Here is a 20,847-nt window from a genome sequence, read left to right on the forward strand (position 1 = left end):
GTGGAAGGGGGATTAGTTGCTCTCTAATCACTTTCAACTTTTAAAAAGGGCATCAGCCCTTTCTATTTTCAATGGAATGAGTCCTTTTTTAAATTCCCACGACAACTCCTTCGATTCGAAGTGGATGGAGGGGGGATAACATTGGACATTGTGCCCACTTCGTTCTTTACTTAGGGAATGTATGGGGGGATGGGTTGTCATTCTTAAAGACCTAATTCCCAATACTTTCAACTACGTTGAATAAAATGGCTATCTAAAACTTTTGATTGAATGTGTTTGGGGAAAAGGTGGGCGTGAGAGTGGGGCTAGTTGCCCTCAAATCACTTTTGACTATTAAAAAGGGCACTAGCCCTTTGAATTTCTAATCAAATGAGTAAAAGTTTTTACGACAAAGATTTAAATAAAAATTTTACATGGCACCAGGGCATAACTTATAAGCCTTGTGGGGGGAGTGTCCTGCTCAAAGGTATAATTTCTTGAACGTTAAAGTCCATGGAACAAAATGGCTATCTAAAAATTTTGATTGAATGCGTTAAGATGTGGAAGGGGTGTTAGTTGCCTTCCAGTCACTTTCGACTATTAATTTCAATCGAATGAGCCGTTTTTGAAGTTTCTACGACGACACGTTCTATAAGAAGCTTATATACCCCTGGGAATAACTTACAACCCTTGCCCTAAGGGCTGTGGGGAAGTTTACTCCTAAAAAACATAATTTCCATCTGGAAATCCACAACACTGAACAAAATGGCAATCTAAAAATTTTGATTGGATGTGTTTGTGGAAAAGGTGGGTGAGAGAGGGGAGGGTGGCTAATTGCCCTCAAATCACGTTCGACTATTAAAAAGGGCACTAGACCTTTGAATATCCAATCAAATGAGCCCTACTTCAAGTTTCTAAAACAAAGATTTCAATAAAAACTTATATGCCCCCAGGGCATAACTTATAACCCTTGCCCTGAAGACTGTGGGGGTAGTGTTCTGCTCAAAGGTATAATTTCCTGAAATTTAACTGCGTGGAACAAAATAGCTATATCAAAATTTTGATTGGATGTGTTTGGAGAAATAGTGGGCGTCAAAGGGCGTCAAGGGTTAGTTGCCTTCCAAATATTTTGGACTATTAAAAAAGGCACTAGCCATTTCAATTTCTTATCGAATGAGCCTTTTTGAAATTTCTACGACAACGCGTTCTATAAAAACTTTATATGCCCCCAGGGCATAACTTACAACCCTTGTCCTAAGGGCTGTGATGGGGCTGTCATCCTCTAATATTTAATTTACAGAATTTAAAACTACGCTGAATAAAATGGCTATTTCAAAATTTTGATTGGATGTGTTTGGGGAAAAGGTGGGCGTGAGAGGGGGTTAGTTGCCCTCCAATCACTTTTGACTATTAAAAAGGGCACTAGCCCTTTGAATTTCCAATCGAATGAGCCCTTTTTGAAGCTTCTAACACAACGCCTTCTATAAAAACCTTTTATGCCCCCCGCGGCACAACTTACAACCCTTGCCGCGAACACTGGGGGAAGGTCCTCCTCAAAAACATAATTTATATCTGGAAATCAACCACGCTGAACAAAATGGCTATCTCAAAATTTTGATTGGATGTGTTTCGGAAAATGGTGGCAGTGGAAGGGGTGTTAGTTGCCTTCCAGTCACTTTTGACTATTAAAAAGGGCACAAATCACTCAAATTTTCAATTGAATGAGCCCTTTTCGAGGTTTCTACGACATTTCTTCGATACGAAGTGCCCTGCTCTAAAGGAAAAACTAATAAATGATACATTATGCTAACATCGTTCTTATATGCCTTCCGGGCATAACTTAAAACCCTTGCCCCGAGTGTTGTGGGGAGTTTCCCCCTCAAAACCATATTTTCTATCGGGAAATCAACTACGCTGAAGAAAATGGCTATCTCAAAATTTTGATTGGAGGTGTTTGGGAGAACGATGGGCGTAGAGGGGGGGGGGGGCGTTAGTTGCCCTCCAATAACTTTCGACTATTAAAAAGGGCAAAAGCCCTTTGAATTTCCAATCGAATGAGCCTGTTTTGAAGTTTCTATAACAACGCCTTCTGTAAAAGCCTTATATGCCCCCAGGGCATAACTTAAAACCCTTGCCCCGAGGGTTGTGGGGGAGTGGCCTCCTCAAAACACGTTTTCTATCTTGAAATCAACTACGCTGAACAAAATGGCTATCTCAAAATTTTAATTTTATGTGTTTTGGGGAATGATGGGCGTGGGGGGGCTAGTTGCCCTCCAATCACTTTCGACTATTAAAAAGGGCACTAGCCCTTTGAATTTTCATTCGAATGAGCCTTTTTTGAAGTTTCTACGACAACGCCTTCTTTAAAAACCTTATATACCCCAGGGCATAACTTAAAACCCTTGCCCTGAGGGTTGCGGGGGAGTGTCCTCCTCAAAAATATATTTTCTATCTGGAAATCAACTAGCCTACGATGAAAAAAATGGCTATCTCAAAATTTTGATTGGATATGTTTGGAGGAATGATGGGCGTGGGGGGGGGGGATAGTTGCCCTCCAATCACTTTTGACTATTAAAAATGGCACTAGCCACCCCAATTTCCAATCGAAGTGGCCATTTTTGAAGTTTCTACGACAACTCCTTCGAAACGAAGTGCCCGGGTGGAGAAAAAAAAACACATTGTGCCCACATCGTTCTTTACATAGGCAGCGCTGGCGCGTTGCCTATGATATCACAAAAAGCAACAGGGACATTGTTCCTTGTTTGCTTGTTATTGAAACCTAACAAAAGATGTATATTTGTTCAAAAAAAAACTAAATTTACCCTAGGCTAAAATAAGCAGAAATAAATACAGGACAAGATAACTATATTGCGTTTAATAAATTCCATAAATGTTTTCATTTACTAATCCAGGTGAAGCAAGTTGACTTTTTCTAAACTTCATTTAATTGTTACCTTTATTTATAAGATATAAACCTTCTTAAGGCTACATATGAAGAATGATGATGTTGAAATATACAAGGTTCTGAACTGTCGTTTAATTAAACTGTTACAAAATGGATTCAGTTTATATTCACAATCTATGTTTATAAAAATCTTCCCATTGATTTTTTTTCTAATTTTATTATTTCCCTAAAACTTTGTAAAAGCCTAATACAATTATCAATCATTGATACAGAAGGTAAAAACAAATGCACTGTAACTTCTGATTTGAAAGTTCTCTATGTTGTTTTTATTATGTTAAAAAAAAAATCTATTGTACTTTTATGCTTTTTTCGTCTGTTTTCTAAGTGTTGCTATGTTCTACCCACATAAAATTTTCCAATGAACAATGTATTCTATTTACTCCACTTTCTACGTTTTTTCTATTGCATCTATTCCACTATTTAGCAAATATGGAATATAATTTTAAAGATTTACCTAGGATTTACCTAATCCAATAGATAAATAAGATTTAAAGAGTTCTTATTTTAATTCGTTTCTTAATTCTTAGGATAAAAAAGAACAAATGGTAGCGTTGTGTGATTTTTTTTTTTTAATTCATCTTTGTCTGTTACTAAGGGTTTGTTTAATCTTTATTCATTTTATTAGTGTTGGAGAGATAATCTTTTCAGAATGTCCATTTCCATTTAAAATATTATTAATGAAGATCAGTACATTATCTATATACCTTAAAAATTTTAATTTGAATGGCCTATCATCTAAAGAAATAATTACCCCCCTTTTAACCTAAATTCAATAATTTGACATAAAAGATGAATGACGGTTATTGTTCGCTGGTTTACAATAAATTGAAAAAGGTAATTTCATCATTATCCAGATGACATATCTAAAAATGGTAACTAATTCTCTGTTGATTTTTTTCTACTGGTGAAACTAATTCTACCTACAAGTAATTCAAAAATTAAAAAAAACTCCAATTTCTGGGTTGCACTAATAAAAAAAACTATCCTTTATATATTTTTCACTAGATATGGATTTCAAAAACAAGTTTCTATTTTTATTGTTTATACATAATCTACTAACATATTTGCCAAAAATGGACGAAAGGTCATTCTGTTGGCAATCCTCAGAGTTAAGGGAAAAATCATTGCCAGACTTGAAATAGTTTGTTTATTTTGTTGTTGTGAAGTGTTATTCTATGGTAATTGGGGGTTGTAGTTGTAGATGCCTTTATTTTCCCTTTATAGGGGAGATAAACTCTGGCCCTAAGGTAATTAAACTTTGGTAGCGTGCCTTAGGCTATAACCGAACTAATGAGACGTTCCGACTAGGTATATTCGAGAAGCTAAAATTAGATCGTAGAAAGGTTGTCTAAAATACAATACTTTTATTCATTTAACACATAATATAATTAAATATATGCTGTCTACTGGGACTGGCTGTCCCAAGTAGACCACAAGTCTCAAAAACAACAATAATATATAAATAGATACTTAAACACTTACAATGCTCAGACAAAGTTCCAAGGTATTTCTAAAAACAACGGACCAGAGGTCAGTCCGGCATAACGTTAGTAAGAGATCTTTTCTTCCGATAAAATGTATCTTTTATATATTTTTATCAACCACACCTTCCCACGTAATCGCTAGGAAGTGGTAATTTCTCAATTTCCCGTTAAACAGAACTTAGCAGGATATGTTCCTTATCTTAATAAAAAGGTGGTATTTCAAAACTTCATATTTGCGTCTTATATATTTTTACTAAATTAATAATTAGCTAAATTAGAAAGCTTTACCACAATACTCCCCATTTAAAGAAGAATTGTCCCAATTCTCAATATTTTACTTTTAAAACAACTTAATTTTGTTTGCAGCTATTATGCTGCCATCTTTGGGTCATTATGTGCATCTACCCTCAATGGGTTTCCTTAGGGTTATGTTTCTGGTCCAATATAGGCCATGCTCTTTTTTGTCGAAGGATTTCAATTTGAAATTCATCCTTGTTTCTTTTTTTTTCTGTCTCTAGGACTGAAAATTACTCTTTTATCCTTCTTCATATGCATCTTCTGTTTTAACTTGACCCCAAGCGGCTTAAACATAATATTAGTGGTTTTGCTTAAATTAGATTTATATTAGAAAAGTTTTATGAATTTTTTTAGTTTAAATTTAATTCCCATTAATAATTTAATTTATCTGTGAGATGTGTTTGATATACCGTTTATTTTTTGTTTTAGAAATGCCTTGGGTAAATTACAGATAACATTATTGATTTTTAAATTTTCACATATTTTTTTTTTCAGCACAAAGCATTCTCACATATTTCAATAACATAAGCCATTTGGCTATGTAGTACATTTTCTAGGCTTAAATTAAGTTATGTTTTTATCTCAATTTCTGACGAAATTGTAGTAAAGTCTGTTTTACTGCTATAGTTTCCAAATATAAGTTGATCAAGTATGGTTTGGTTTCTGTGGTATGAGATGATAGTATCAGGATATTATTGAACTGGCTTTGAAATTTGCTACTTCCCAAAAATGTGTCAAAATTTGATTGAAGGAAAAATGGATCCGAAAAGATGTTACGAAAAATTTGATTTCCAAAAAAGAAATAGCTAATGCTGTATCTAAAATAAATATCCACATTAGTATACATATAAAGTATAAAATTTTACATATATAGCAGAAAGAAACACTCAATTTCGTATTTCAACTGAGTTAATTTCGTAACTCAGTTTAATTACTTTATTTACTTTTCTCTCTTTTAATTACTCCAAAAAATAATATCTCGCTTAAATCGAAACGTTATGTTTCTTTCTGGATCCTTCTTTTCAAACTTAATACTTAGCGGACCATTTCACAATAAAAAGTTTTTATACGTTGAATCGAAGTCAAACCTTTACATATACATTAAATCACTAGTTAAAATTTAAAGTAAATTAAAACAGAGTATATATATAAGCATTGTGTAATAACCTACACAATTATGTTAAGTAACAAAAACTTTTATCTAAAAATATATTTGGTTAAAGTTTTAGAAATTACTTTAAAGCATCAAGCATTTTTTTTTTTTTAAAGTCGATTTTTCGCAAAGCAACACTAAAAAGTGGTATAACTCTTTTTTTTTCATAAGTAAACACTCGAATTGCGAATTTATTTACATTAGTAACAGGTATTATTGCTGACCCAGTAATAAAATCGCTTCATTGTCAATCATAGATTTCTCTTTTACTTTCATATTCATGAAATCATAGTGCCAATCGAATTGTCTGCGGTTGTATATAAGCTTTTTTTTTTTTTTTTTTTTTTTTTTTTTTTTTTTTTTTAACGTTAGATTATGGTTTTGCGCAGACAGGGTTTCTTATATCCTTCCCCCCGAGGGTTTGATGTTTCATATTATACCAAAATTTAAGACCCCATATAAACAATCCCAGAACCACAATAGTAGTTATAAAATATCCCCAAGTATAGGCTAATAAGCCTTTATAGTAAGTGGTTCTTCCTATTTCCATCTAGGTAAGTATTATTTTCCGGGGAGCGATTTATTCTTCATTTCTTAGTAATACGAGTTTGCAAATATAATTACAGTTCTATGCGCTATGATGCGCAAAAAAAACTCACACTACGTTTATGCGCTACGCTCTATGTGTGCTCAAGGGTTGTCAAAAACCTGAAACCAGTTTTTTTTCGCATAATACTAGGTTTAACTGTAATAATTTACATATTGAAGGTTTATCGTTTTCTAAAAGAATATATATCTTTTTTTTCAAAATTATATTCAACAATAGCTAAATTTGTAGCTTGCGAATCAGTTTGAAAAAGCTTGAGAGGGAATTTTCTGACTTTTTACCTTCTTGTTGTGCCCTCACCTCAGTAATATCTATTTGGTGCTTGCTCACCATAAAAAGCGTCTGTTAGGTTCAAGAGCAGTTTTCCTTGTGATTCTGTTCAATCTAATAGGTTTATTAAGAACACGAAACACGACAATATATTATGTATATCTACACTCTTTATTTGTAGCTACAATCTTCCCATAGGCTCTTCCCTTTAGTAAAAAGGTGGTTCTTTTCCAAGGAATATATCCTTATCTCCATATTTCTTTTTTTTACGTACGGTATTTTTTTTTCTTAAGACATATAAGCGAACATAACTGTTTTCGCTTTAACTTCCCAACTTTAAATCGTCTTGCCTTAAATTTCGACTTCAGCTTGTGTCCTTTTGTCACCAGATTTCTTTTACTTCACTTCTGTCTGGCTATAGTTTCAACTTGAACCTTTTTTTTCTTTTTTCTTTTTTTATTATTTACTTCAATGAAGCCTAAAGGTTTTTTCAAGTCTTTTTAAGCTTTTTCAGTACTACAGTCCTTTTCTAAACCTATATTTATATGTTTCCTGCTTTATTGATCTGTTGGTGAAATTCTCCGTTTTGTGTCAACTTCTATCTAAGGATTAGTGAAGTTTGTTTTGGATATTTTTATATCTTTAAGGATATAATGACTTTTTATCCTTTTTTGTAAGTTTTTTCATAGCTTTTTTTTCAACTTTTTTTTTCTATTTTGTCTGTTCGACTAAACTGTACTGATTCATAATCAGACCAGACTTGAGGTTGATTTGTCATTGAGTAACCGCAAGAGAGGACCAGAATTATCAATATTAGCTATTTCAAAAGGATTCATTGCCCTCTCTGCTTGTCCTAAAGTGGCTTATATTCTATGTAAACAAGCAAAACAGTTTTCATACACTGGTAGCTTTACATCTACATGGCTCGAAAGCAGCCATGGCTTAAAATTCAAATTAGAACTTTCTTCGGACGCATTTTGTGCGGCTAATTCAGAATTTGAACTTTTTCTAACACCATTATTCAGATGAAGGTCCTCTGTGTAGGTAAAGGAGACCCTTTTAAGACTTATCCCCATGCCTCCATTTTCTGTGATTAACGGTTTCTTTCACCGAATTTCTCGCCTTATGCAGAGTTCCCATCAGAGCTGGGTAACAACTCTTTTTTTGCTTCCTTCGGCGACTTTTTCTAAGCTTCCATATTTGTTTTCTTACTTATAAGGTTATTTTTCTCGTGTTTTTTTCCATCCCTTTCCTCAAGTACTCTAATTATATATATTTATATATCTTTTCCTTCCCTTTGCTTGTGAAACTACATAACTAACCTAGTATTTGTTAGCTTTAACAAAGGTAATTCTATTGCTTATTACGTCGTAAGATGCCATATTTTCGAGGCATCTCTACTCCTAAAACACTCGGAAATGGCAGCTTCTAACCTATAATTATTTGGACCACAATTTATGTGCTTCCTTTGCTAAATTGTAGCAGTGTTATCCTTGAACAATAAGTCCATAGCCTGTACCTGTAGTAAGGCTGATTTAGGACCCTATTTGCTACTATTATGCCTCAAATTCTTCTGTTTCTACCAACGTTTCATCGGACCAACTAGATTTTTTTTTTCTGTACGTATTATGTTTTATTTTATTCTTTTAATTCGCGGTACAAATACTTTATTATTTAGGTATATACGGCACTACTACACTGCAGTTATTACTAACACTAATAAAACTACTAACAATACACATACTTCTAATTGCTAAATACTGAATACTATTTTTTTTTCTATTTTACAATCCTTGATTGAGCCTTTTTTCCATTTTATCTATTGTACCCAAATTTTTGAGGGAATACAAATCTATTTCTAATAGCCAAAGTTCGAGCAAAGCTGCTCGAAGTTTTGCTAATTCGAGCGCCGCTAAAAGAAAAGTACATTTACTTTCCCCTTCTAATATAGTCATTTTGATTTTTTTTTTGTATTTTGCAACCTTATTTAGTCTCCTCGACCCAGTTTTTCCAACGACCACCAGTTGTTGTGATGTGTTCGAGGGGCTAAAGGTAGATTGTAGATAGGTTGTCTAAAATACAATACTTTTATTCATTTAGCACATAATATAATCGGATATATTCTGTCTACTGGGACTGGCTGTCCCAAGTAGACCCCAAGTCTCAAAAACAACAATAATATATAAATAGATACTTAAACACTTACAATGCTCAGACAAAGTTCCAAGGTATTTCTAAAAACAACGGACCAGAGGTCAGTCCGGCATAAAGTTAGTAAGAGATCTTTTCTTCCGATAAAATGTATCTTTTATACATTTTTATCAACCACACCTCCCCACGTAATCGCTAGGAAGTGGCAATTTCTCAATTTCCCGTTAAACAGAACTTGGCAGGATATGTTCCTTATCTTAATAAAAAGTGGTATTTCAAAACTTCATATTTGCGTCTTATATATTTTTACTAAATTAATAATTAACTAAATTAGAAAGCTTTACCACATTGTATCTATTTTAACTAAATTTAATAATGTTTTTGTCTATATTCTTGAGTTTCACTCTTCTATCGTTCTAGGCTACCATATTTTTAAAGAAAGATGTTTCAAAACACAAACGGATGATATTTTTATCCCCTTGAATCATGCAGAGTCAAAAATTGAAGGATTTTTGAAAAATTACTATCACTTTGGCGGGACTAATAATGATAATAGAAAAAGAAACAGAGAATGAGTTCCGTTACCATTTTTAGATATAAGAATTCTTATAGTATAAATTAGGTTTTCCAATTTATCGTAAACTAACGAAAATAACCTTTGATAGCAATGGACTATCGATATTTTACCATCTTATAATATCAAAATTATATATTATAAAATTGGGTTCCGATTCTTTTAATCTTCAATAGTACATACGCAACATACATAAAATACAAATATCTGGCAGAGAGACAAGCTTGTTTTGCACAGATAAAAAATAAAAATTAAACAAAGAAAGAAAAAAATCATATGCAGCGCGCCAGCGCTGCCTAAAACGATGTGGGCACAATGTGTTTTTTTTTCTTCTTCTTTTTCTTCACTCAGGCACTTCGTATCGAAGGAGTTGTCGTTAAGAACTTTGAAAAGGACTCATTCGATTGGAAATTGGAGTGCCTAGTGCCCTTTTTAATAGTCGAAAGTGATTGGAGGGCAACTAGCCCCCCTCACGCCCATCATTCCCCCAAACACATCCAATCAAAATTTTGAGATACCCATTTTGATCAGCGTAGTTGATTTCCAGATAGAAAATATGTTTTTGAGGAGGACACTTCCCCACAATCCTTTGGGCAAGGGTTTTAAGTTATGCCCTGAGGGTGTATAAGAACGATGTTGGCACAATGTACTATGTATTATTTTTTTCCTATAGAGCAGGGCACTTCATATGGAAGGGATCGTCGTAGAAACCTCAAAAGGGGCTCATTCGATTGGAAATTGGGGTGGATAGAAAATATGTTTTTGAGGAGAGCACTCCCCCACAGCCCTCAGGGCAACGGTTTTAAGTTATGCCCTGGGGGCATATAAGGTTTTTATAGAAGGTTTTGTCGTAGAAACTTCAAAAAAGGCTCATTTGATTGGAAATTCAAAGGGCTAGTGCACTTTTTAATAGTCGAAAGTGATTGGAGGGCAACTAGCCCCCCCCCCCGCCCATCATTTCCCCAAACACATATGCCCAGGGGGCATATAAGGTTTTTATAGAAGGTGTTGTCGTAAAAACTTCAAAAAAAGGCTCATTCGATTGGAAATTCAAAGGTGATAGTGCTCTTTTAATAGTCGAAAGGGATTGGAGGGCTACTAGCCCCCCCCCGAGGCCCATCATTTCCCCAACCACATCCAATCAAAATTTTGAGATAGACATTTTGTTCAGCGTAGTTGATTTCCCCCACAACCCTCAGAGCAAGGATTATAAGTTATGCCCTGAGGGCATATAAGGTTTTTATTGAAATCTTTGTCGTTGAAACTTGAAAAGGGGCTCATTCGATTTTAAATTCAAAGGGAGAGTACCCTTTTCAATAGTCGAAAGTGATTTGAGGGCAACTAACCCCCTTCTCACGTCCACGTTTTCCTCAAACCCTTCCAATCAAAATTTTTAGATAGCTATTTTATTCAACGTAGTTGAAAGTTTTGGAAATTAGGTCTTTAAGGATGACAATACCATCCCCCAACAGCCCTCAGAGCAAAGGTTGTAAGTTTTGCCCTGGGGTATATTAAGTTTTCACTGAAAGCGTTGTCGTAGAAACTTCAAAAGGGCTTATTCAATTGAAAATTGGAAGGACTAGTGCCTTTTTTAATAGTTAAAAGTGATTGGATAGCGACTAACACCCCGCTCACGCCCTTCATTTTCCAAACCATGTCCAATCAAATTTTGAGATATCCATTTTGTTCAACGTAGTTAAACGTTCTCGAAATTAGATCATTTAGGATGATAACCCCCCCCCCCAGAGCCCTCAGTGCAAGGGTTGTAAGCTATGCTCTGCGGGCATATAAGGTTTATATAGAAAGTTGTTGCATAAATCATAGGCAGCACGATAGCGCTGCCTAAGTAAAGAACAGGGACACTCGAGAACGAGACAAGAAACGGGGACTAACTAAATAGGAGGACACTTCCCCACAATTCTCAGTGCAAGAGTTTTAAGTTATAACCTGGGGCATATAAGAACGATGTTGGCACAATGTATTATTTATTGATTTTTTCCTTTAGAGCAGGGCACTTCGTATCGAAGAAGTTGTCGTAGAAACTTCGAAAAGCGCTCATTCAATTGGAAATTGGAGTGGCGTGTACCCTTTTTAATAGTCAAATGTTATTGGAAGATAACTAACATCCCTCCCACACCCACCATTTCCCCAAACACATCCAATCAAAATTTTAGATAGCTATTTTGTTTAACGTAGTTGGAAGTTCTAGAAATTCGGTCTTAAAGGATTACAACCACCCTAACAAACCTTAGGATAAGGGTTTTAATTTATGCCCTGAGGGCATATAAGGTGTTTATAGAAAATGTTGTCGTTTTCAAAAGGGCTCATTGGATTGGAAATCGAAGTATTCCACTAGCATTCATTCAGTGAACACCTAGCTTGAAAACGGATATTTTATAGTCTCTGAACAATAAAGAACTGGTTTCTTCAACTAAACAGATTAAGACACAGGTGATATTTGTTGCGCCATTGACTTTTCTTGAGTAAACTTACTGTGTTCACCTTTGGTGCCAAACTAATTGGTATTGAAATAGACTGATATTAGTAGATTAAATAGACTATTTTGGATATATATTATTGAATCTTTGGAGCATAATTTCAACTAAATTTTTCATTAAGGTTAACTTACATAAAGATAAGTTGCTTACTTTTGTCCTCTCCTTAATAGGAAATACCTGCATTTAAAGAGTTTCATATCGCGTTAGCTAACTTCAAAACTTATCCTCATTGGCCAGTAAAGATACTAAAAGTGTCCAAGGATAGAAAAGCCATCATATTTGGTATTATGCTATGGGGCACATGATGAATACAGACTTGTTGAGGCAAACATGTCAGAATATAATCCAAGCGTTAACCAAACTTCCACAAAACATACGGCAGGTGTAAAGTTTGCATTTGAGGAATTAAAAAATTGACCCGATGTTTATAAATCCCTTTCCAAGACATATAATGCATTAACAATTAAGGAATCTAATGCAGGAGATTGTGCTTCGTTGATGGATAAAATCACTTCTACAGAACTTGACCTGGAAAAAACTAAGCCAGAGTTAATGCAAAATATAATTAAGAAGGTTAATGAAAGATTTTCGGCTGCTGATTCTTTCCGCCAGTCTTCCCACGACATTATTTGTCAAATATATGACGCGATTACTCTTGATTATCAACCAAAATTTGAAAAAATTGAACAATCGCTGAAAACTTTTCGCAACCAAATTATAAATCAAGAAGAGAAAATCATGAAAATTGAGATGAATCTAGATGCATTTGAACTAGAAGTACTGCTTGATTCGCTAATTTCGCATGGTGTTAAGCAGCAGTCCGGATCTTACCTCAAATTAACAATCATGCAAGTTTTCGTAGCCAAAATGAACAGGACTGAAATAAATTTTGCCCAAATAAGGAATATCAACAGATTCAAAATATCTCCTGCTTTAACCGATGCCTCCCTAAACGACAAAGTCCTTCCTGTTTTAGTTAAATTTGTGAATAGTGATATAGCGAAGAAAGTCTTCAAAGCAAAAGCCAGGTTAGCTTCAAGTGGAATTTTCCTATCGGAAGCATTGACAAAGAGGCGACGTGAGATCCTATTTGCCGCTAAGGACAAATTTGGACATAGAAATGTTTGGACTGATCGTGGGCAAATTTTGGCAAGGCCTAACGGTTAAAGTGTCACTATAAAAATTCATACTCTAGCCGACTGTGTTTAAGAATAAGTTTATTTTGTTTGTTTGTGTGTGTTTTTTTTTGTTTTTTTTTTTTAGATATGTTTAGTATCTTGCCATTCATATATTCAGCGTATTTTATTTATCTTTTGCTTATTTTTTTCTTTGTGCGTATCTGTCTAATTATTTACTTCCGTTCCAATTAACTTCAATGGAATTTATGGATTTCAATAATTATTCTTTTTTGTTACATGCCTGTTCTCACAAGTCATTGCGTCAGTTTGGGATTTTAATCCTTTGTTATCTTGAAAATGATTTTACTTGTATTGGTCTCATGGGTACATTAATGCAGTGGAGCTTTAGCGTTATATATATTTTTTATTTTTTTATTTCAGGAACTGAGTAGTATGATTAATGATTTAAGGAAGTTACTAAATTTATCTGAAATTATTATTATTAATTTCTTCAATAATATAAAATGTATATGCATCTTACTTATTGGTATGATTATTGTGATTTTATTTATTTATTTATTTCTATTTTTGTTGTTATTTATAGCCTCTTGGTTAATTTTTTAATTTATTTTATTTTGTGTGTGTTGCGGCGCAGGTTTGATACACAGTCTCCTTAAGTTTTATGAATTTTTCTAACTCAGGCTCTGGGGACTTTTACTCCCTTGATGGGCGTTTACTTCAATTACAAAGAAACCCCTTAGATGTTATGAGTATTATTAATAATTCCATTGGTCAAATTAAAAGAAATTCCCTAATTACTTCCCAATCAATTAATAGTAAGTATGCTTCTTATTTAAAGTGGGCTACTAGACGAGATGATAATTTTTCGGTCCTTCAACTCAATACTCAATGTATATGTTTAGCGATTGTTCCGTTGAGGCAGATAGTTTTTGATGGGCGACCTGATGTTATCAGATTATATGAGAATTTTCTTGATTCTTGCAATGAAATACTTTTTGATATACCTGGTTACAATATAGAGAGACTAAATCGCAAAAAGATGCCTAAGAGTGGACTAGCAATGTATATTCCGGATACTTTTCCGTATGCTATTCGAAGCGATCTGTCCAGGAATAACGAAGGGGTTTTTGAATCCCAGTTTATTGAAATTAATTTAAAAAATAAGGTTTTGATAATTGGTAATGTTTATAGATCTCCCAGTGGATCCATCCCTTCTTTTCTGCAGGTCTTTGCTGAGATCTTGGATTTAATTGGCAGACGTCCATGTGAACTTGTAATAATGGGAGACTTTAACTTAAATCTAATTGACATGGCTTCCTCTACTGCGATGGATTTTCTCTCAGATATGCTCACTGCAGGGGTTCTACCAACAACCTGTATTCCGACACATTTAACTGATACGCCAGCGTCTTTAATTGATAACATCTTTTCGTCTCTTAATTTGGTTTGGAATTCTGTTGTAGAGAGTGATATTTCAGACCATTTTTCTGTATTTTCAAATTTTATCCTTGAAAAAACATTGAATGGGGACACTACAGCATCTGCTTCAGATTCTTTTAGGTTTGGTTTGAATGAACTGATCCGTTTTAGATCCCATTTAGCTGAGAAGACATGGAATATTTTTGGTGACGATTATGATTTTTGTTCAAAGTTTGATTCCTTTTATGAGTCAGTGAAGGAGTCTATTTTTGACATATCTGCTATCTCCCCCTCTACTTCAAGGTCAAAAGGATCTATCTCTCTTAAGTCGTGGATGGTCCCTGGCCTTCTAAGCAATTATATGCGGAAAAATAATATTTAAAAGGCTTTTAAGTCAGCATAGCCGTTTTTAAATGCTGCACGTCTTCAGTAATTAAAACTCTACAGGAATGTTTTTAATTCTTTCTGCCGGAAGGCTAAATTCCTTTATTATTCCAAAAAATTCTCGGATTGTGGGAAAGATATTCGAAAAACTTGGCAAGTGATCAATTCCGTCCTAAAACGTTCTTCTCCGGCTCATTATGTGTACATGTGTGTGGGTGTGTGAATGTTTGTGTATATTTGAGTGTGTGTATATATGAAAATGTGTAAAAGTAATTATGTGAGAATGTGTATGTGAGAGAGTGTGAGTGAGTGTGTGAGTGTGTGTGTGTGAGTGTGTGTGGGGGTGAGTGTGTGTGGGGGGTTGTATATTTTTATCTGTGTGTGTGTGTGTGTGTGTGTGTGTGTGTGTGTGTGTGTGTGTGTGTGTGTGTGTGTGTGTGTGTGTGTGTGTGTGTGTGTGTGTGTGTGTGTGTGTGTGTGTGTGTGTGTGTGTGTGTGTGTGTGTGTGTGTGTGTGTGTGTGTGTGTGTGTGTGTGTGTGTGTGTGTGTGTGTGTGTGTGTGTGTGTGTGTGTGTGTGTGTGTGTGTGTGTGTGTGTGTGTGTGTGTGTGTGTGTGTGTGTGTGTGTGTGTGTGTGTGTGTGTGTGTGTGTGTGTGTGTGTGTGTGTGTGTGTGTGTGTGTGTGTGTGTGTGTGTGTGTGTGTGTGTGTGTGTGTGTGTGTGTGTGTGTGTGTGTGTGTGTGTGTGTGTGTGTGTGTGTGTGTGTGTGTGTGTGTGTGTGTGTGTGTGTGTGTGTGTGTGTGTGTGTGTGTGTGTGTGTGTGTGTGTGTGTGTGTGTGTGTGTGTGTGTGTGTGTGTGTGTGTGTGTGTGTGTGTGTGTGTGTGTGTGTGTGTGTGTGTGTGTGTGTGTGTGTGTGTGTGTGTGTGTGTGTGTGTGTGTGTGTGTGTGTGTGTGTGTGTGTGTGTGTGTGTGTGTGTGTGTGTGTGTGTGTGTGTGTGTGTGTGTGTGTGTGTGTGTGTGTGTGTGTGTGTGTGTGTGTGTGTGTGTGTGTGTGTGTGTGTGTGTGTGTGTGTGTGTTGAGTCTTTGAAAGGTTGAAATGCAATGCATTATATTGAAAATACTAGTATTTGTTTCATTTTTGTTTCTCCCCTGTTTCTTTCCTGGCCATAGAGCCTTACGGGGGAGTTTATATTGAAGTGTATTTTGTTGTGTTTATGAATTGAATAAATTGATTGATTGAATGAAAGGCCTAGTAATCTTTTTAATAGTCAAAAGTGATTGGAAGGCTTGACATTTTTATAATAAAGATCGAAGTGGGTATAATGTATTATTTTTGGTTGTTGTTGTTGTTTAGATCAGGGCACTTCGTATCAAAGGAGTTGTCGTGGGAACTTCGAAAAGGGCTTATTCGATTGAAAATAGAAAGGGCTGATGCCCTTTTTAATAGTCAAAAGTGATTTGAGGGCAACTAATCCCCCTTCCAATCCCACCCTCCCACGCCCACCCTCCCACGCCAACCCTCCCATTTCTACTTTTAAAATTTAACCAAGATTATTTTGCAAATGGTATCAAGTTTTCCATTTCAGGTCAACTAGAGGAGGTATGAAACTAAATTAAACAGTACTATTTGTGTCCAAATTTTTAAAAAGATGTATGTTGTTAAAAATTGCTGAAAATTTTTCTCCAGCATACAAATAGCAGGCCAAACTATAAAGTCTTAAAAAACGAAAAGATTTCAAGTATTATTTTCTTTTTCCCTGAAAAGACTATGTCAATATAGAACGAACAGAAATTAATTTTAAAAAAATTTTCTACAAAATAAGTTTTTCAAAGAAAAGTAAAGAACTCCATTAAACAAAAAAAGAGCAAAAATAAAATAAAATAATCTACCAAGCGTGGAACTACCACAAATCAGCATCGATAAATAAATGAAACCCAAAACGAACAAAAATTACAATAAATAACCGAGCCAAACTCAAAACGAGCAAAAATTAACATAAGTTGGACGTAAAACCCCTATGTCTTCCCAAGGCCAGAACAAAATTTGCACTTTACTTGAAAAAATATAAATGTTTTTACTTTTATAACTTTAATAAGTCAAATTATTATATCATTTTGATTACTAAATATCAGTATATGTATATTAAACTGACAATGCACATTCATTTGTATTTTTCAGCAAAGTGTAAATTTTGATCTGGCCTTGGGAAGGCAAAGGGGTTTTGCACCCAAACTTATGTTAATTTTTGCTCGTTTTGTGTTTGAATCGGTTATTTATTGTAATTTCTGTTCGTTTTTGGGTTTCATTTATTTATCGATGCTGATTTGTGGGCTCGCAAGTACTTTGAAAATACCTTTATAAATGTGTATTTTCACTTGATAGAATAAAAAATCCTACAAAGAAACAATGTAATTTAAAGCTTTATGACAAACTTTGAAAACAATAAAAAACCTAAGAAATCTTTGTTTCTTCCGAACGAAACTTCAAAATCTTGGAAAACATTACAACAAAGATTGAGAACTTGTGAAAACCAAAGCTGGTGAAAACACCTCGCCAATAAATAGTAATCTGTATTTTAGTTTTGCAAAAGTTGAAAATTTCCCAAAACTTTATGACATAAAACTGTAAAAAGTGAAAGAACTTGACAAAATAATAGCCTTTGAAAGCTTCAGGGGAAAATTTAGAAAGACAAAATTTTATATATAAAAAATTTAAATGGTGAAAGCTACAGAACAAATCTTGAAAAATTGGAAATTATATTTCTTTAGAAATTAATTTCTTTTCAGGTTGCTCCAACTTTATTCTGGCAATTCCGGGTTTCTTGATTTCCAATAGCCTCTTTTAGTTATCAATTAAAAAAAAACTTTCCGAAAAATAAGTTTTTCAAAGAAAAGTATAGGCTATTTTAAACTTAAGCTCAGCAGATAAAAATATCTATTAAAATTCAAACTCAAAACGACCAGAAATTGCTAAATAAAGAACAAATGAAACCCAATACGAACAGAATTTAAATAGTCATAGCAAAAAACATACAACAAGTAATAAAATCAATGAATAGATAGATCTTGAAGCGAGTAATGCTTAGATTGAACATGAAAAACGAGCTTAAAACGAAATAAAATTTTGCTATTGAAGTATAAATGAAACTTAAAACGAGCAGAAATTAACTAAACAATCAGTGCAAACAAACATACAATAAATATTAATGTAAATGAATGAATAAATCTTAAAACGAGTGAAACTGAAATTGAATACCGTATGCAAATCAAGCTTCAAACGAACAAAAATCACTACAAACAAGACTTTGAATATCGCCTTCTTCTCTCACTGTAAAAGTCTAAAACCTACTGCGTAAATGGCGCTTTACTGAAAACCAATTTCATTACAAATATTTTCTTTTGTGCTTAATATTGAAAATAAACATTAAAATTATAGTAAAATTTTGAACTGATGAGCTTTCACCAATTATTATCATTATAAATCAAATACTCGGTTTAATTTGTTAGTTCTTTCTAAAATTGTTCAAGACAAATATAGTCAAACAGTTCGTGGTAACGAACTGTAAGTAAGGAGCGACCCGGCTCAATTGTAACCGAAACTCTAGAAAACGGTATTTTGATACAAATAGATACATCAAAATAATCAGATTTTAATGCTGATTTCAAATATATATTTTTCATCCATTTTAATCCTACTCATCAAAAGTTAGGCGCCTGAGAAAATTTGGCTGATTTTCGAAAAAAGGGGGAAAGACCCCCTAAAAGTTATAGAACCTTAATGAAAACTACACCATCATACTCCGCGTATCAGAGAACCCTAATGTAGAGGTTTCAAGCTCCCTTTTACAAAAAAGTGGAATTTTGCATTTTTTGCCAGAAGAAAGATCACGGGTGCATGTTTATTTGTTTGTTTTTTTTCCCCAGGGGTGATCGTATCGAACCAGTTGTCCTAGAATATCGTGGGAGGGCTCATTCCAATGTAAATTAAAAGTTATTGTGCTCTTTTTAAGTGACAAAAAAAATAGAGGGCATCTAGGCCCCCTCCCACGCTAATTTTTTCCCAAAGTGACCTGATAAAAATTTCGAGATAGCTATTTTTTTCAGCATGTCTGAAAATATTACAAGTATGCCTTTTAGGATGAATTAATCCCCCGAAGTTCCCGGGGGAGGGCCGAAAGTTATGAACTTTACCCAATGTTAACATATAGTATTGGTTATTTGGAAGCATACAGACGTTTTCAGGGGAGATTTTTCCTGGTAGTGGGGGGGGTGGGTGGGTCAGGGGCTATGTGGGAGGATCTTTCCATGAAGGAAGTTTTTATGGGGGAAGGGACATTGGTATGAAGGGGACGCCGGACTTTCCAGCAATATCTACAAAAAGATCATAAATTTAATGTAAAAAAACAAGTATTTCTACTGCAACAGCAGCAACATCGAAACTTTAAACGTGCAGAAAATATTACATATATAATTGGGTTCACCCCGTAGTCAATGCCTCGCTCTTTAAGTCAAAGATTTTTTAGTACTTTCATAAGAGCTATTTATTCTAATTAACGGCTTTTGTGATTAAGCGGTCATTTTTAAAGAATTGGAACAAAATTCGAACTTTCGCTTAAAGAGCAAGGTATTGACTAGGGGGCGAACCCCCTAATAAACGTATTAAAAATATATGAATATAGAAGTTCGTTACGTAAGTTAATTCGTAAGTTACGTATATTTATTACTAATAAAAACGTTCGTAAATAAAATTAAACAAGTTTCGAGAAAGCCATTTAACTAAATAAAAGTAAATTGATATGAAAATTTTGTTTTATTTATTCATGTACCGTGAGCCAAGATCAAAACTTGCATTTATTTAAAAACGTTCAAAAATTAAATAAAAAAAAACAAGTTTTTTAAACTGAAAGTAAGGAGCGACATTAAAACTTAAAACGAACAGAAATTATTCTGTATATGAAAGAGACCGTCCCCTCCTCAACCCCTCGCTCTTTACGCTTAAGTTTGACTCTGTCTCACATCTTTGTTTTTAAAACAATAAAAAACTTTAGCGTAAAGAGCGAAGGGTTGAGGAGGGGACAGTCTCTTTTATATACAGAATAATTTCTGTTCGTTTTAAGTTTTAATGTCGCTCCTTACTTTCGGTTTAAAAAACTTGTTTTTTTTATTTAATTTACCTACTAACAAGAGTCTGGATACTATCCCATTCCTTAACTGTAAATAAAAACCAAAAGCCTACTGCCATCGGCGCTTCACTGAAAACGAATTATATTACAAATATTTTCTTTTCCAATTCTTACAGCATTGAAAATAAAAACAAATTACATTGAAATAAATTCTTGAACTGATGGATCTTTCAATAATTAATATCATTATACATCAAATATTCAATTTGATTTGATGTGTTTGGGGGCAGCTAACCCCCCTCTCATGCCCACCTTTTTCTCAATAACATCCAATCAAAATTTTGAGACAGCCATTTTATGAAACGTAGCTTTAAGTTCTGGAAATTAGGTCTTTGAGGAGAACAACTCCACCACAGCCCTCAGTGCAGGTGTTGTAAGTTATGCCTTGGGGACATGTAAGGTTTTGTATAGACTGCATTGTCATATAGACTTCAAAGAGGGGTGATTTGAATGGAAACTGAATATTCTAGTTCACTTGTTAAGCGTCAAAAGATATTGGAGAGTAACCAGCTCCCCCCCACTCTAAACCCTATTTTACCAAATGCATCCAATAAAAATTTTAAGATAGCTATTTTGTTAAAAATAGTTCAAAGGTCATATAACAAAAATTTCGGTGTTGACTCAACCCCTCAGGGCCTGGGGCAGGCCTTGCAAGTTATGCCTTGGGAGCTTATATGGCTATTATGGAAGGAATACTCGTATTTACTTCAAAGAGGGCTCATTTGATTGGAAATTGAGAGTTC

At 34.3% G+C, this 20,847-nt stretch overlaps 1 protein-coding gene across 1 annotated transcript in view; it reads left to right on the plus strand.

Annotated features, from left to right (window-relative positions):
* Nucleotides 1–3,733: 3,733 nt before the first annotated feature.
* Nucleotides 3,734–20,847, plus strand: part of LOC148949198 (uncharacterized) — a 59,608-nt gene continuing 42,494 nt past the window's right edge. The window contains exons 1-2 of the mRNA XM_089092648.1: nt 3,734–3,778; nt 13,956–14,390. Of these exons, the coding sequence (XP_088948774.1) occupies nt 3,734–3,778; nt 13,956–14,390 (480 nt within the window). The remainder of the gene's footprint in view (nt 3,779–13,955; nt 14,391–20,847) is intronic.

The sequence above is a fragment of the Artemia sp. Qi Xiang Cuo genome, chromosome 8 (assembly GCF_049724085.1).
Source record: "Artemia sp. Qi Xiang Cuo chromosome 8, ASM4972408v1, whole genome shotgun sequence".
NCBI lineage: Eukaryota > Metazoa > Arthropoda > Branchiopoda > Anostraca > Artemiidae > Artemia > Artemia sp. Qi Xiang Cuo.